This window comes from Contarinia nasturtii, unplaced genomic scaffold, assembly GCF_009176525.2.
Source record: "Contarinia nasturtii isolate CC-2019 unplaced genomic scaffold, AAFC_CNas_1.1 Cnas_scaffold_493, whole genome shotgun sequence".
Lineage (NCBI taxonomy): Eukaryota > Metazoa > Arthropoda > Insecta > Diptera > Cecidomyiidae > Contarinia > Contarinia nasturtii.
The window spans coordinates 4,046,004-4,065,011 of record NW_022197846.1 but is presented as its reverse complement, the minus strand read 5'-3'; the positions used below and the strand labels follow the sequence as shown (position 1 = coordinate 4,065,011).

Below are 19,008 nucleotides of genomic sequence, written 5' to 3'. Positions count from 1 at the left end.
ATATTATGGTTTTGAACCGAAAAAGTGGGATGGCAATGTAAAACGTGATATTATCGCATCCAAAATGTTATGTTATTTGAGAAATCTAAGTTCCATTGGCCATTGTTTGGTGAGATTCACCACTCCATGGATTGTTTCAATTTTTCAGTGATATTTCTTAAATAACATTAAATAAATGTAAGAAAGAGCTGTCTGATGACGTAGAGAAGCACTGAGCACCTTGTGAAAAGTAGCTTTAGTACCAGTCAACTCACATTTCTATTTATTTAAGAGAGATATTTGCAGCCAGATGCATACGTCCTCAAGGGAAAACTTTAAGGGGGGGGGGATGTGTCGTAATTGAAGAAAATCGTGAGGGGCAAGCAAAACAATGAAGTGTATTTTGTTAAAAGTGTACTTTTTTCTTTTTTTTTGCTCTTCACTTCTTTGGCGAAAATCCCTAACAAATTGAAAAAATTCTTTGAAAATTTTCAAGGGGTAACAATTCATCAGGGGGGTAAACGGACCTCTCGACACCCCTGCTGAGGACGTAAGGCCATATGAATCAGCTCAACCATATATCGTCAGGAGCTGAAATTGAGTGAAATCAATAGAAGTGATCGTTATGGTTACACTTAGATTGCTACAATCACTTTTATTGTTGGGTATTAATTCTTCAATTGAGGCTTCTTTGCCTGAATCTATTTCTTATTGTATTGCCATCTGTGGGGAAGGCACGCAAGTATTTCGTTCCACGATACATTTTATCATAAAATATTTTCGACCGATGTTGCATGGTTTCTAGTGCACTAATGTCTCTAATGAATTCAAATATCTTCTAGTATTTTTTCGTAAATTCTAAATTTTATTTCGTCTCTCCCCAGTGGGGAGTCCCCACTGTAGTGTGCCATACACGTATGAAATATGCGGTGCAAAACAACACTCATCTAATGCGTCTAGCACTAATGAAAATTCTTTATTTATTCTTCAAAATCGTTTCATCACCTTCAAAGTAATCCCCCCCGGCTGCAATGCATATACGCCAACGTTTTTTCGAGTCCTCGAAACAGTGTGTGAAGTCATTTTCTGGTATAGCCTTCAAAACACGTAGCGATTCGCGTTGAATCTCTTCTATCGACTCGAAACGGTGTCCCTGGATTGGTCTTTTGAGTGTAGAAAATAGCCAAAAGTCACATGGTGCGAATAGGGTAGTTGCGGAGCGATATGAGTTGAATTTTTGGCGAAATGATCACGAATAACTAATGCAGTATGAGCCGGTGCATTATCGTGATGCAAAAACCACGAGTTGTTGTTTTTTCGAATTGCTTCACGCAAACGACGCATAACACCCAAATAATATTCCTTGTTAATAGTTTGGCCAGTTGGAAGAAATTCTGAATGCACCACACCACGATAATCGAAGAAAACTGTTAACATAACCTTGAGTTTGGACTTGCTTTGTCGTGGATTTTTCGGCTTTGATTCGCCTTTGGCACGATATTTGCTCGACTGATCGGCAGTTTCGGGGTCGTATGCATAAATCCAAGTCTCATCTCCCGTAATGATGCATTTCATGGCCGATTGATAGGCAGAAATCATTTCTTGGCACACATTAACACGTCTCTCTTTTTCAAAGAAATTCAATGATTTTGGAACTAATCGAGCAGCACAACGTCTAAGGCCTAAATGGTCATTCAAAATTGTTTGAATCGATCCTTTTGAAATGCCAACAATATCGACAAGGTCTCTAGACGTTAATCGACGATTTTTGAGCACAAGATCTTTGATTTGCTTGACGTGTTTCTCATCAGTTGATGTTGATGGTCTTCCCGGACGATCTTCGTCTTCAACGCGTTTTCTGCCTTCTTTGAACATTTTGTACCATTCGTACACTCTGTTTTTCAACATGGACTGATCACCGAAAGCTTTTTGTAACATTCTCAACGTTTCTGCAGCAGAAATTTCATTCCGCATGCAAAATTTAATGCAATATCTTTGTTCCAAATTTTCTGTCATTATGAAAATCGCCAAATGAAAATTTATCGGTGTAAACAAACAAACGTAACCAAAAACCTCATGGAGATATTGACATGAAATTTTGTACAGATGTCAAAGACAGTGCTACCAACCTATAGTCGGAAGGTTTTCATGATTACTTTTCTGCGCGAAATTTTATTAATAAATTACCGGTATTTTTTGTCCACAATAGTATTTGTGTAGCGATTTTCCAGCAGAACATTTTTTTCTGAATTGTTGATGTTTTTCTATATGTACTGAAGTCGCCTGTGGATGTCTATAAAGTACCATTTCATTACCGCATTGCAATGTATAATAATTGTTTATACGGGCACAAGATTCATGTGCCTTCTTCAAAAGCATTTACAATGACGCAAAAACGGCAAAAAAAAATTGAACTCTTGGTCTTCCGTGGTCTTCATACAATAATACAAGCATAAAAAGAAGAGAAAGAAATCCAAAGTAACAAATGAAGGAGGCGTATTGACCGATGCGCATTTTCTGAGCGTTCGGCACAACAGTAAAATTGCAAATCAAACTAAATTCCTGACAGAGGAATCTTGCACAACGAAATTAGTATCAGTATAATCGTTGTATTTTTTTTCTACATGCGTCGTCTATCCACTGTAGTAACTCTGTAGTCTGTATCTAGTTTTCTCCGTCTGATTTTGTTTCTCACAATGGAGCGTATAAAATGTTTCTTGCACTCGAGTCTTCAGCAGCTCGCACTCGCTGTACAGGAGAGAGAAAAGGTTGAAATCCTTTTTTTTTGCTCCTCTTTGTTTCTCCTTCTATTCGGCGGAAATTGTTCGTGTGCTTACCTTTTCTCATCGTATCAAGTATCGTTATTAGCCTCGGTTTCTCATTATTATTTTATAGGCATACTGAAAATAGTTTCGTCGAATATTTATATTAAAGCATGTGTTGTTGCTGTTTAGTTTATATGAAAGATAGAGAGAGAGAGAGAGAAAATGGATCGGCCGAAACTAAAGCAAAAGAATGAAGAAAATTAAATGAGTAGTTGATGCAGTTCAAATTTTCTATTGAGTCACTGTGCATTGCAACACAGAACTCGGGTTCGGGTTCCTTCATTCTTTCATTCTAGATGAATTATAAGAAAAAACAATAGCGTACGGAAATACATAAGAACAACAACATCAGCTTATCGACTAATGAAAAGAAGAAAAAATATTGCATGGTATGGTTCGTACTCAATGTGTTTGTTTTGGCAATTGCCATTTCAATGTATACTGCTTGTGGCCAGTGATGATTTAAAAAAAAACAACAACAACGTTTGCAGTAGTTCTAATAGTTGCACGAAGATGATTACGATGGCCAAATGGCATCGAGTGCCTTAATAGATTAATAATGACAAAAGACATTATACCATATTAGGATGTATTCATTAAAAGTATTTATTGGTTATCACTATTTATATTGGAAACAACTTTATAGCACTCTGTAGCATACGATCTCTGACTTGTGTAGCAGCATCGATGTACAATCGCACTTTCTGAGCTCTTCCTTTAGCCACTTTTTTATACAATCTTTTATCTCTCTCTCTTTCTCTCTCTCTCTTTCTCTTTCTCTCTCTCTCTCTCTCTCTCTCTCTCTATCTGCTTCATAGATTTGCTGTTGTAATACAACAACAATTCTATATAAAAAAACGCCGTGTTCCGCTTTGATATTACAACTATTCTGTACGTTGTTTTTATTCTAGAGCGTTCATATGCATAAATAGTTTACAATCGATATCAATTTTCCATAGAAAAAATTGATGATTTTTCAACTGTTCTAAAAGAGCTAACGTTTTCGTTTTACAGTTTCGGATGCCTTTTCGGAGGTGTTGGTGGAATTGGCTATTTCAGACGCTGAAGAATATCCATGAACATTATATTCAGTTTTGCTTTCGTTGGCTTACATACATTTCTATACACACATAGGATGACTTTGTATGATACAGTTTCTTACTACTTCTTATGTTAATAAACAAAACGATTAGCGAGCGAGTGAAAAGGATGAATAAACAAAAAATTCATGGTTATTGAATTTTTGTAAACATTATCGTTATAAGCGTCGTATTTCTTTTCTCTCATTGTTTAGATGTATAAAATGTGGTTTTTTTTGTGCGTTTGAAGAAAAAAAAATCAACACAACATTTCAATGTGAATAAGTTTTCATGGAAAAGAGAATGCGAATGTGTTTGTGTTCTAGTAACTCAGATTCGGTTTTTGTATTAGTATTAACACATCGCATCGGCATCTCAATTGAATTTGTATGACATTTGTTGTTGGTCCCATTGCCGGTTTGCAGAATTTAGTTGCTGTCAAAATGAAAATCGCATTGGTCTTCATTTTTTTGTTAATAATTTCAAAATCATTTCTATTCCGTTCATTCTCAAGTAAATCAATAGGCATTTTTGTGTGATTTTAAAATGAATGGAATTTACGGTGAATTTTGAGTTTGCTTCTGTTTTTAGTTTAAAATAACAGAACATCCACAAAATGACAACGTAAGAAATCCAAATTTCATCACCAATTGTGTCAATCGTTCGATCGACGTAGTGAATTTGTTTATTGTATTTTTTGGTGAATGTTGCTTCATTGTTTCTAAGAAAGAGCATTCATATTAAAATGTGAAATTCGAATGATCCAAATTGGAATGAAGTGTGCTTGAAAATTGTCACATTGAGGCACACATTTGAAACGCAACGAATCGATGATTTAAGACTGTGTGACAAACTGCAAGGATTTTTCGCAAACGAGAATCATTTTTATCGTTGACAGTTTCAGTTCGGACAACATACTCGTTGAGTGAGGTTCAGAATATAAAGTGCATACGATCGATTTGAAGTAAAAGAAAGGTGAAAAATGAAGCGCAAGAAAGAAAGAGAGTATGAAAAAACACAAAATAGGACCGTCAAACAAACACTGAACACCATTTTGCGGCCAACATTTCGGAAAAGTTTTCGTATTTTAGTGTTCAAATGGTGTCTCACAGCAACTCGCATCTCCACACTGGCCTCATTGTTGCTACTTTATTACGCAAACAAAGCCATCGACCAGGATGAATGCGACGAAAATACAGACTTTTTCGATGGCAATGGCAAAGACGTAATTTATAGTTACTTTCGCAATGTACTCTACGAAAACCATCAAAATTTGCCGTTTGAATCTTTGTCGATCGTGAGACGAGCCTGTCGCCGTTTTATTTGGCTCCATCGTCATGGTATGGCAAATGCATTCAATGCGATTGTCGATCAATACATCACGAATGTTCAAATCAATCTTAACACCTGGTGCAAATCCCACATAAAGAAGTGTTTCACTATGCAACAATACGAGTTGAATCGAATGCTACGGATTCATAGTACTGATGAACAGTTTATCACAGATAAAGATGTAAATCATGCAGTGTCTGCTGTAGTACATCAATATTATGCACGAACAACAGGAATTCGAACGCACAACATGAATATGTTGATACCGGAAGCGGAAAAAATTGGTGTGCCCGTAAATCAGAATTTGAAAAAATACGTAAAAGAAAACTGGTTTGCGTAACTTCCATTCTTCTTGAAAATTCAACGTGAAATCGACGAATTTCATCGAAATAACAATTATCTGTGTTCAATGTTCATTGTGGGAGAAATATCGAAACAATCGTAATTTGTCAAAGCCATCTGAGCCCGCACCACCGAAAATAGGAAATTTTAATGCAATTCCAATATGCAACAACCAACTGAAACACATCAGCATTGATCACACGCAATTCTATTTCATGGCATGCAAAATTGGTGCACTGAAAAGACGTAAAGGACAAAAAAACATGACAAAATTAACATCAGCTATGCGTAGTACAAGGGAATCCATTTGCCCGTTGGAACTACGTATACGACATGCACAAAATTAAGAAGCTCGACAAAGGAAAAGAATTCGAATTTCTCACTCTCATCGACACCCAACGGACAAATATGTAACGTTTTTAGGACATTTTAACGTTAAAAAATGTAACGCTTCGGCCCGGTTTAGTGGTCATTTCCGTGTCAAATGGAACGTAGATTTTGTGTGTAGTTTCCAGTATATTTACAACTTCCAATGGAATGATTCGTTCCACTTGTTTACTACCATACAAAAACATACTCTGACCGTATAATATGATCGCCACCCAATATGTGTATTGTACGTTAAGTTTTTGTATTTCAAATTTAATGATTTATTTACCGCAAGAAAATCCATTCTCTGCAAACAAATTAGATTTGAGTGATTTGATTTAATTTCCTGCAGAAGAATTTTTTTTTAAACGGCACTTGGCATTTATTTTTTCAAATACTTTCGTATTCATGAACGTATATGAATTTCTAATTTCGAAATCTGAAAGACATTCGAATTGAATTTGACAGTTGCCGTTCAACCATCGTCACTTTGAAAAAAGATGCAAACATCATAATTTTGTTTACATTTTAAAATGTGCTTTGTTTTGAGAATGCATCGTGGATTTTTAGTTCAAACAAACAGAATTCTTTCTTCTAATTTCAACGTATATATTGTAAATTTGCAAAGAATAGATTTATTTACGGTGAATTTTGTGCTTGTTCTTGTTTTGTTTTTAAAATAACAGAACATTTCCAAAGTCACACAGTAAGAAATCAAAGCGGCATTACAGTGTATTTTGTATCGAATTGATAGGAAGTTCATTTTATTTGTGTGGAAGTGCATTCTTCATTTTATATGGCTTTGTTGTGTGAATTTGACTGTGTATTAACTTCGAATTTGATGCCATTGGATTTTTGACTGTCAGAATATTGCGAATCGAATTCAGTTTAGCGAAAAATCCTCACAAGGCAAGTTGATTTAAACTGTTTGGCCATTCAATCATTGTTATTGTTGTACTCTCTATTGTGTGTGTTTTGTGCTTTGAAATTGCGATTTGACGTTGTGTGTAGCCTTCAATTGTTTATATAATTATTTAACGCATTTTTTCTTTCTTTTTTCCGTTTTTTTTTTAAATTTTGAAATAGACTGCAAAATGGGTCGTCACAAGAAGGCTGATCCAAACGCCGACCAAAGGTGTATAAAGCAAGGACTGCCATCAATTATCCGTGAACGATATCGGGATGTAATTGTCGCAATCATTTCGTACTTATCGGTGAAGGCTACGAAGATCGCATGCCTTGCATCGTTACTATTTTTGATGAAGGTAAGTACACACATTTCTTTGACCAAATTTTATTTTTCGTCATTATTTCATCATTTTTTCGGCACTATGCGATCCATTTATATGAATCGATTTGATTGTTTGTCTCTCTCTCTCTATGTGTTCTGTGTTTCTTGAATAGGTCAATGAAGCACTCGACGATTTCAACTATGATTTTTTTGAAACCGATGAACCATCAACGATCATACACAACTGTTTTAAGGCCGTTCTTGTCGATAACATTGGTAACATATCGCTTATGTTACCTGGTTTCCGCAACATTGTCGACGCTGCACACATTGACTGGCCCACAAACGGTGGGTTCGGGAACGGTTTTAAATATATATGGGAGCAGTACTACGACAATGTCAAAACGAACCTGACAACGCATTGCGAGTCTCGATTGCGGAAGTTTTTTAAAATGAGAGCATTCGAACTCAACGACTACGCCATCAAGTACAATTATTTCAACAATTTGTACGGTATGATCGAATTCGAATTGCCATACTACGACGAGGAAGATATAAAAAATGCCATCAATTATACTTATCGTCGTCGAAACACCGCAATTGGCGACGTTGAACGTGAGATGCGATTGGGTGAACTATTGGATGAATTGCGTTGGTTGGGAGCACCGGACGATTGCAATATCCGTGACTTTGTGAAAGAGGATTGGTTCAAGTCGATTCGCATGTGGTCGGAAATTCAGCGCGATATTCGAAACTTTCACTTTGCATACGAAGATCGTCGCGATAAACCACAAATAAAAAACTTTGTCGTTGTGCCGATGTGCACTTTTCAGCGTCGACACATTCGAATTGACACCGACGCATTGTACGTTATCCTATCGAATGCGAAATTGGTGCCTCGAAAGTGCGGTAAACGGACACGTAAAGACGGAACAACAAATTTCAAAAACATCACGAGCAACGAATTCCGCACAAATAAAATCCTAAGTTGGAATTTATTCTTCGATGTGGAGAAAATTCTCAAACTTGTGCACAACAAAAAGGAATTCGATTCTCAAATTTGTTCCGATGGCGTATCTGTATCGTTGATGTACAAAAAACCGAAAGTACCACCAGTCGAGACAACAGATGACGAAATCAAGGCAATGTATGACAGCAATGAGTTGAAATATGCTGTTGGATGTGATCCGGGTATGCGAACGTGGAACGCTTCCGTACGACGAGATTTGCATACCAAAGAAGAGGTAAATTTGTCATTTAATAATGAATGAAAGCGATTGTGATTGTGAATACAATGTTGTTTTTGTTGTTTTCATTTTGTTAGGTGAATTTGCGTATATCCAGCAAGCGATATCACTGGGATGCGAAACAAGGCCTACGTAATGCAAAAGCCGAACGAATCACAAGATTGTTTACTTTCGAAGAGCAAGCCGATCGTAATCGAATTGCAGCTATGATTGGTGAAATGCCATCGCCAAAAGGACCATCATGGCGTTCGTACATTGAACATCGATTACGTGTAATGAATGATGGCATTGAAACATACTCAACCAAACAGTATGCACGCTTGGGACTGGACAAGCATATCGAATCGGTTCGTGCAATCGACAAAACGGCATGCAAAATGGTTCACAATCAACCATCAATTTTCTACATGGGAGCCAGCGGATCAACACCAGCTAATTCGCCGATTAAGATCAAGAAACATGTGCGATGTCCAGGCACACGGAAGCTGCTTGCGGCCATTATGAAACGTGGCAATTGCATCATTCGAATGGTCGATGAGTACATGACATCACAACATTGTCCATTGTGTTTCAAACGATTTCCACAACAAACTCGACGTGATCGATACAAGACATGTGTGGGTTGTGTACCAAATCCAATTGTTGGACTACCACGAACCATCGTAACCAATGTGAGCAAACGATTACTACAAATGCGACGAACAATTGAACGAATGTGGCGCGAGATGCGTGATATAGGCGATGTCATTGCTGCAACTCTTCGAGATGGACCGAATGCAGGTCGTTTGGTGTCAAAGAAGCAACGCTTCTTCAAAACATGGCTACCAAATGTTGCAAACGTTGAAATCGAGGGAGCTGCCGGAGCACAACCAACGCTCACAACTGTATGGCACCGTGATATCGCAGCAGCGAAGCTGATCTTTTACAAAGGTATGCAATCAATTGAAATTGATACAAATTTTGAAGCAATTGTTATACATCTAATGTGTTTTTGTTATGTATCATTCGGTAGGTGAATGCGTGGTGTTCAAGCGGACAATTCATCCAAATGTACGGAGACCACGCCGTGTTGACAACAATCAGCCATTGCCGTTGTATCGAGGTCAGAATCAGAATGTCAACAATGGACATCTGCAGCCGCAGTAGTAGCAGCCCTCATTCAACAACATTCAAACAATACTAAATTTAGAAATTAGTTTATAACAATTATTTGTTAGTTCGCTAGGCTTGATTAAATTGTGGCCTTGCCAAAGTACGAGTACCTCTTGGTATAAATTGTACTCGGTAAGTGGAGTCTATTGCATATACAATAGCATAATGATGATTATGAATCAAGTCAATTTTTTCATATCAGTCTAATTGAATTGTGCTTTCTTTTCTTTTTTTCTTTCCATTGCGACGGTAAAATTGACTGAAACTACACACGAATGCTACCCCAAATTCGACCGTAAACTTGGGCCTGGTAATGGGTGATTTGCGCTAACAATTGTTCCTTGGGCAACGTGGCAGTGTCATTGGTGTACATCGAATCAAAAAACCTGAGTCGATTGATCCGGGTTTTCGCAGATGGAATTCCACTGTTCGTCGTCACATTGAAACCGACACAGAGGTAAATATTTCAAATGTTTTTTTTTTTATTCCCAGTTATTAGTGATTTTGATGTGTTGAATTGATTGTATCGAAACAATGCCATATTTATTCAATTTATTTGTATGGTTTTTTTGTCGTTTTTGTGCTATAGAAAAACATCACCGTTGACGCAAGAGAATACCATTGGCTGGTGTGATACAATAAGCGCGAGAAAAAAGGAAAAAGATATCGAAAGAAATTTCAGGAAGAGGAAAGAGCGCACATGAAATCGTTCATTTTCATGCTATCTCCAAAAGGAAAATTTATTTGGAAATTCTACATCGAAGCTCGAGTCGCAATGATGGACAAAGCCTTTGTTGTGTATTCGCAACGAAAATATGTGCGGCTAAAATAACTCATTATTACTCTGATTCTGTTCATGCAAGTGATGAAACAGCCAAAATGTTGACAAATGGAAAACCAACTATGGCATACATCGGTGCTAGTGGTAGTGCTGCGAACTCATCTATCGGCATTAAAAAACGTCAACGATGTCCGGGCACACGCAAACTAGTGGCCCGTTTCAAGAAACTAGGACACGTTGTCATCAAATTCATTGACAAATGGAATACATAACAGCATTGCGCCAAATGTATCAATCGTTTTGATCCACGTTTGAAGTATCATCGCTTTAAAGTGTGCCATAATTGCCTTCAAGAACAAGCTGCCCAGCCAAACAATGTTGTTCAGCCAATTGCTGCGTATCCAAATCCACCACAACCACGTTTAGTTCCCAAAATCATAGTATTATTCAAAATGGTACTAAATGATGCCGGTGATTGGGTATATGTAGCGATGCAACCCAAAACTGTTTGGGACCGGGACATCGTTGCGGCCAAATGTATCATGTACAAAGGTAATCGAAATTGATTTATTAGATTTTGTTTGAATGTTTATTATATGGTTCGTTTTGTTTTCAATGATAGGCTATTGTGGGGTGTTCGGTGAAGAAATCCATCCATCACTAAAGCATCCACGACCACCACCTCATGTCCAACTACCTGATGAGCCAGCCGATGAAGACGACAATTGGTAAATAATAAACAAACACCGACGTGATTTAGTATTAAGATTAGAAAAAATAATGTAACAATAGTTACTTAGCTATGCTTGATTTAGTATACATAAGTGTGCATTCTGTGGCCTTGCAAACTAATTAGATAATAATTAGGTCTTGATGAATCCAATTGTGGATCATTAAGATAGTCGTACAACTGCACCGCGTACACCTCGTACGTTTGTAGGTGAGTAGAGTTTATTGAAAAAAGCGCTACTGATAACTATGAATCAAATCAACTTTTATATTATACTAATTGATTTTTTTTCTCTTTTTCTCTTCCATTGGTGACGTTGAATATGAATGAAACTACACACAAATCCGGGCCCAAATTTGACCGTGAACTTGTGCTTGGTAATGGGTGAATTTGCATTACAAATTGTTCCTTGGGTAGGTTGAAATGCACTGAATGAAAAATCAATTTCAATGGTGAATTACATGTTGGGTCAAATGAAAGAACAACCATTCACTTTATGAGCAACAAATTGCAATAGTTTAGCGGGACACACAAATTCAATGCTAAGCGAAAAGATCAAATCACAAGATAACAATGTGAAGACGTTGCGCATATATATTTGATTTTTAGAGAAATCCAAACAACAGCAACTCCGGTAGTTTTGTTCCCAATTTTCTTTTCTCCTATTTTCTTTGTGCCAAAATAAATAGATCGAAATTGTATTCAGTGTTTATTTGATTAAAAACAATTCAATAAATTATGTGTAAAATATGTGTCTATTGCAAGAAAAATGTGAGCTAATGGGCTTTCATTTGAACAAAATTTATGTATGTGTTACGCCAGCATTGCTATATATATTGTATAAAACTATACACACTCACTATACTTCGTACACTTTTTGGTGACAACACATAAAGGAATTACACAATTTCATTTCAATTTCTCAACAAGAAATGCAATCAATAAATATCTCTCGAATTTATACATGTTTGTACACATTATATATTCTAAAACGATGCAATTCTGCCTGGTCGACGCACACACATTGCCATTTGGGTTATTAAACAGTAAACATTAGCTCGATCGAGATTTGTTAATTTGATAATATACAATCTTGATAGTTCAACCGTTTACACTTGCCAATTGAGATTTCTCTCTAGAATTTAACATTCGTCTAGCTCTTGGACTCACAAATTACAGGCGCAATTCGATTAATTTTTTATTGCAATTAAGCACGAGATTACAATAAACTAAATTGTTTGGTTTGAATTTCCATGACGGCGAAAGAAAATGTGAAGAGTTCGACTTTGTTTAAAGTTTTTATTGCATCACAGAAAAAACGATTTAATTTATGTAAGTATGTATTCAAATAAAGATTTATTTTAAATGTATGTTTTTTTTCAAAAGGTTCGTTATCTTTTTAACCTTCCGATTTTTATTGTTGTTTACATCGGGTTGGTTTTCATTATATTTATTTTTGATATCAATTTGGTTAATAAAATTGAGTTTAAAATGAAAGAGGAAAAAACGATGTTTAATATGATATCTTTTTTTCGTTAAAACATTTGCACTGATACACACAACCAATCGACCTTTGTGATTCGTGGATCTCTCATTGGTCATTAAACACTTGAAACGAAAATGTTTTTTTTTTTTGAAGCATTGCAAGAAAAAAATAAAATGTCTTACATCCGTAAGATGAACTTTTCCGCACTGTGATCCACATCATGCATTTATTACGTATCTTTTACCGTAAATATGAATTCATGAGAAAACTGAATCTGATATAAGTTTTGCGATACAAATAATTTTTGAGCGACTTTTCAATGCATGTATGATATCGTAATCATGTGAAAATTTGCAGATGTTAATTTTTTCACAAAAAAATAACATTCTGAAAGTTTGAAGAAATGTCAATACAATTGAGTTTTCATACAAAATTTTCGTTTTTGAGCAAAAAATCCAAAATGTTGTTCGGGAGGTACCCCTAATTTGCATTGAAATCTCTTCAAACTCTCGAAATGTTATTTTTGCGTGAAAAAAATAACCTGTGCAAAGTTTCAGCTCATTACGATATCATTCAGGCATGGTTTTCATACAAAAATCAAAATGTTTTGAAATTTTTCAATGAAAAGTGTGTCAAAATATATTTGTATCGCAAAACTAACGTCATATTCGGTTTTCTCGTACCCAAAAAACCCCCATTACATATTTTTGAGTGTTTAGGAATACATTAAATATCACTTTTGGAAGAAAAATTGAATTTTTCCTATGGATGGCCATGGGCATCACACCAGACATGACACGTCACTCTATCAACCAAAGTCGCTCAAAATCTAATGGTTTCTATTCATCGGCACCCCCAATCATCCTGTGAAGTCAGATTTTGAATTACTTTACTTGTTTGAAAGTTATCGTGTTAACAAATTTTTGCGTACAGGCTACGGGGTACAGGATACAGGGTACAGGGTACCACGCACATACATTCGGACATCGAAAAATTGACTGATTCGTGTTCCCTGGAACTGTTCCTAAAACACCCAGAAAACATGTTTTTTGAGGGTGTTAATTTTTCGACCGATTCCAATACTTTACCTTACACACTGGGTGTGTGCGGAAAAGTAAAATCGGAAATTATTTGATGTTATTTTGTAACTTTGTATTGCAAGTGCAAAGAATTTTTTTAATAGAGTAAATATGGTGCGCAAAAAATAACCATATAATCGACGGAAATGACTGGAGTAGCAAGTGGTTGCGATGTATTTTAATTACATTTTATTGAATTTTGCAGTTGATGGCTGGACGATAATGAATGAAAACTGCATGAATGACCAAACGAGTGAATTGCATAACTTATAAACATGTTGCGAGTCGCAATTTGCGACAATCTTACGCTTGGTATTGGTCGAAAAAACTGAAAATATTTGTATAGAATTTTCTGTTCTTTTGAAAAACAATTCCCGTAATTATAACAAGTTGAATGTGGATGAACAATTCTGTTTTCTTGACTATTTCGATTGATGGGACAGTGCCAATTTCATTGAATTTGAGTACATTTGTTTTTACCCTTTTTTCTGGATTGAATACGTAAAATTGGTGTTTCTTTACATTTATTGGTTTTGTTGTTCGGCGGATGGAGAGCAAGAACTTAACAAACGAAAGAGAGACACAAAAAACGAATAAATATAAGTTAATTTATACGATGTGAATGATGTGGTGACCGCATCGATCGACGTAACGCGATGTGTTTGCTGTTGTTGCCTGTCCTCGATACATTGGCCAATTAAATTTTTTTATTGATGTGATGCGCGCGAGAATGAAGCACACACACGCAGATACATTTTCTATAAATTAATAAAACAAAGGCAAAACCGATCAAAACCTTCAGATAAGATGCAAGAAATATTGTGTGTTTCGTTTTTTTGATCTTCTTATTTTTCTTTTCAAAAAAGTACGGGTGTCTTTTTATACCTGTATGTGTATGTGTTGATTTTATTTGTGATTTGATATAGAATGCATAAATGAAATCGATTCATCGGAAAGAAATGTTGAGCAAAAAGAACATGGTGAGGAACATGCGTCGCATTAACAGTGTTGGATGAATGAATTTATTGTTGCATATACAACTGAATCGATCCTTTGAATATAAAATGAATGCGATTTTTATTCAACTCATTCAGCCACTAAATAAATATTTAATATTCAATTTTATAATTCTATTATATCAGCAAAAAGTTAAATTCAAAAACATGAACAAATAATATAAAACAAAAATTTTATGAAATCAATAGAGCTCAGTCAAATCAATTAAAAATTCAATAAATTAGTGAATGAATAAAGTAAGGTTTTGGTAAATTGATATTATGATCAAAGTGATATCAAAACTTTCAATTTTACCATTTCTCAATTTTTAATATAAAACTGTTGTACTGCAATAAAATCACAGGTTATGCTTGAACCACGAACTTTTATGTAAATCGAAACAAACAAAAAGTTGCCCGAAATGAAAATTAGTTGAATTTTGAACGACTACGTTGGAATGAAGGTATTTTTTTTTTTTTGATTTCATGTGGATATCGTTAAAGTATTTTATGAAAACCGCCAAAGTCAATTCAAGTGTGTATGAACAGGTGATAGGACTAAAATTGATAATCACATCACGTTTACACAAAAGTTAGGGTAGGATTTTTTTTACAAACAATTAAGTGTAGTAATAATACAAAAGTAATATGTCAATTGTCAATATCTAATTTTCATTATAGGAAAGAAGCCATAAGAAAACCATAGATTTATTGCCTAAAACGATAAAAAATAAAATTCACATATAGTTGGCGCTGCATTCTATGCAAACTTGTTTTCCGTTGCAACGGACTAAGTGGAAAGTATACGCTTATTACATAGAATGTAGCGCCAACTATACGTGAATTTTATTTTTTTATCATCTTATCGCTTCTTTCGTAACAGTTGAAACGAGGAAGAAGAACCACTGTCAAACGAGAAAATATGTACATTTTTGAGCTGTTTAATCTCCCGCGTACTTGATTTTATCAAAATTGAATGAAATATATGTTCATAAGACGTTTATTTTCGATATCTCAGATCGATTAGAGTAACTTTTTTTCATCTGAAACAACAAAACGAAGCATAAAAACCAGAAATAACATTTTCTAGTATAATCAAAAGGTCCAAATTTGTCGGCCAAACAACAATTTTCAAGATTTGAGAAAAAGTTGACGAAAGAGCCATACAATAAAAAGAAGACAACGAGAATGAACGAATAGTAAGGAGAAAAATTGTCAATATGTATATTGTATATCGAGTTGAAATGAATGAGATGAAAACGGTGTATATCTTCATTGTTATGTTGGTATTGATGTAGATACTGCCGCTTCTGCGATAGCGCATAAAATTTTGATTCATCTTTTATCGCTCTTTTTCGGTCGATTTGAATATATAAAAAAAATGCGTGCATATTGGATCGCATATCTTTTAATTAATTAAAACCAATATTTCACTACGGAAATGCCAATAAAAATGCTTTTAGATGTGTTGATTGCGCATAAAAACCACAATTTAAAAAAACACACACTCAATTGAATACTTGAGAATGAATGTTAGACTCCTCTTGATATTTTATTGAAATGTATCACCATTAAGATTAAGATTTTCTGTGTGGCGGTGTTACACTTTAATAAATCTCACATTCATTCTCGGACAGTCAACATTACTTCGTCCAGTTTTATGAGCGTCATTTCTCTAAGATCTATGTTATTTTTATTATGTTCGTGTGTGAATTTATTCGATTTGGTTGTAAAAAATAATAAAAATAAAAACGAAAAGTAAATAATATAATTTGAATCGGACTATTCACACCAACGATTTTTAAACGTGTTTGACATAAAAAGTTAAAAAATGAAAGGAAAATTAGTGACAAAATGAGATGAGTTTCATGCTTCATGTTCAGCACAGCATATCAAAGTCAAGGATTCATATATGCCATCTATATAGAAGATCCAGAATGAATGATATAACACAAACAAATGTTATAAATTATTCAATTATATAGTTTTTTGTGCAGCATTTTTCTAGGAAATTTTAATTTGCACTAAAATTGATTGTTAAAATAGTCTTATGTTAAAATAGTACCGTCTCTATATAAACGACGATAATAATGATCGGAGTTATGGTTTAATACGAAACAAATTCTATTCAAAGTACTCACCGTCCAACGAAATGTAAACGGCAGCACCAATGATCCAGACTTGGCTACGAGATCACTGAGAACAAAACTAGAACCTCCGATAATATCACTAGTTACATTTCCGAATGAACAACCATTTAACACGCCTGGTTGCGTCTGTATGGTACTCTGTTGATACTCCTTCAGACACAGCCGAAATGCCGTTGCACATTGTGGACATCCGGTCGTTTTTGTACTTCGTATGCTTAACGGCACTCCGCAACAATAACCAGATTGTAAATGACTATTTGTATTTGATATTTCTAAGATTTGTAGCTCAAAATTGCCCGCCGTGGATACCTATAAAATGAAACAAACAGAAAAAAATTTAAATGAAAAACAAGTAATGCTCGATTAATTCAATTAAATTATGTCAACTTGATGAATGATTGTATTGAATTGAAAAGAGAAAGAAGACACCATTGACAATTTGCATTTGTTCGAATATTATTATTCCATCGTATGATTGAACAAAATTTGTTGACATTTCCATCGGAAATTATTGTGACAGTTTTAATCGTTGTGAACATTTAACCGAAATTTATATTCGGGTTTTCTATTTAAAAGTCACATTTATCTTCAGCCGATCATTTTAATTAGAATTTCTTACACACAAACCTCCTACGATGTAAGAGAATCAATTGATTTGAAAGAAACGATACCTTTTCGACTGTCATTCACATTTCACAAATTCAAAACAAAACAAAAAAACATCGAGAACTATTCTCAGTACGTGGAAAATTTGTGTTCAAGGTAAGATTATCTGATTATCGTGTGTCGTTTAAATGCTATATGTTTGTTCCACGTTCCAAAATGTTGATACGCACAATGAATCGTTAAAATCACTGAAAATCAATTCATCAACCTGAACATAAACGGAGCTCTCTAACAATGAACAGCATCTATTTAAAATTTACCAAAGCTAATTTCATTAACGTTTCAAATGTTTAACACACGAATAACTAAAACAATTCAAATAAACACCTATACACCGACTATTCTACAGACAAAATCGATTTTGTTTTAACTCCAATGTCTATGTTGGTGCTTTTTTCTATCACGTTACTTTTCGTTTAACTTATTTAATGGTTTTGTCGAGTAGATTGTTTTTTTTCTCTTTGGTTTTGATTTTTAAACAGTTTTCAATTACACATTGATTGAAATCGATTTTATGAAAATTCCTTAAGCAACCGATCAATCCCAATTCGAGATGAATCAGTCAGGAATCAACGATACAAATAGACAGGAGTCGAAAAACTATATTCAAATGCGACAGTGAAAAATGTAAAATGTCTTAAAATGTAGAAATGTGTAAGAGAAAAAGAGATTTGAATTTGGAAAGCATGTTACTTTTATGTTATGCCATGAAATGGAAAGCAATCCGTGTATGTTAGACAGTGAACCGATTTAAATAAATTAAATGAAATCAAAATAAATGCAGCAAATCAACCGATTAAATTGTACACGGTATTCAATAAAAAAGATGATGATGAATAAGAAGACAAAACGAAACAAAGATATACATTTTGAAATGGTTTAAGCTATTTTTGAATCCTTTATATATTTTGAATGCGTGTATTTAATCTAAAATGTGTGCACGATTTACTTCGAATTTATTTCTTGTCGACTCTTTTTTTAATTATTTCTTTTTTCTTTTGTATTTGTGTGAAAGAATCTCGATTCTAATTTTATAATATAGTGGAAGTGAAAAATGGTGAGAAATATCGAGTACACGCGCGACGACTAAAAAATTGACCAAATTTATTTCTTTGGAAAATGATATACGATGAAACACTTGCACTCGCTTCGTTGTTCGCTAAAGATACAAATTCAAAACTTCGTCATTACTGAATGAAATTTTATTCTCTATTACCATTTAAATAGAATAAAAATGGTCTCGGATTAGTACATTCTTAGGAAATATCATAATCATCAGAATGTTATTGTTATCAAGTTATTCATGGATGCGTTGACAATGAACATTCAAAGTAGCTGATTCAAAAACGACAGAAAAAACGTAGTGAACAATTGCATGATTCAAAACCGTATCAAATCGACCACAAAAATACCATTTGTTCTCGATTCATTACAAGATATAACGAACAAGTGGCCTGAATAAACGTTTAAATTTAACGAATAAGTTGAAACAACAGCCAAAAACCAAATGACTGGAACAATTACATTACACACTGTAGCCAGAAAATTATCTTCGATTATTCTGT

At 34.6% G+C, this 19,008-nt stretch overlaps 2 protein-coding genes across 2 annotated transcripts in view; one reads left to right on the top strand and one right to left on the bottom strand.

Moving 5' to 3' along the window:
• Positions 1 to 19,008, bottom strand: part of LOC116339045 (protein serrate-like) — a 124,472-nt gene that overhangs the window by 64,207 nt on the left and 41,257 nt on the right. Inside the window, exon 2 of the mRNA XM_031764656.1 lies at positions 16,769 to 17,086. Coding sequence (XP_031620516.1) covers positions 16,769 to 17,086 — 318 coding nt within the window. The remainder of the gene's footprint in view (positions 1 to 16,768; positions 17,087 to 19,008) is intronic.
• Positions 6,706 to 8,443, top strand: LOC116339046. The gene is made up of 3 exons (XM_031764657.1): positions 6,706 to 6,835; positions 7,013 to 7,191; positions 7,331 to 8,443. The coding sequence occupies exons 2-3, from the start codon at positions 7,021 to 7,023 to the stop codon at positions 8,426 to 8,428; spliced, it is 1,269 nt and encodes a 422-aa protein (XP_031620517.1). The 5' UTR covers positions 6,706 to 6,835; positions 7,013 to 7,020; the 3' UTR covers positions 8,429 to 8,443.

Coding starts and splice junctions, on each gene's coding strand:
- LOC116339046 (XM_031764657.1), top strand. CDS start 7,021: ATGGGTCGTCACAAGAAGGCTGATCCAAACGCCGACCAAAGGTGTATA. Junction 7,192..7,330: donor CGTTACTATTTTTGATGAAG/GTAAGTACACAC, acceptor TTTCTTGAATAG/GTCAATGAAGCACTCGACGA.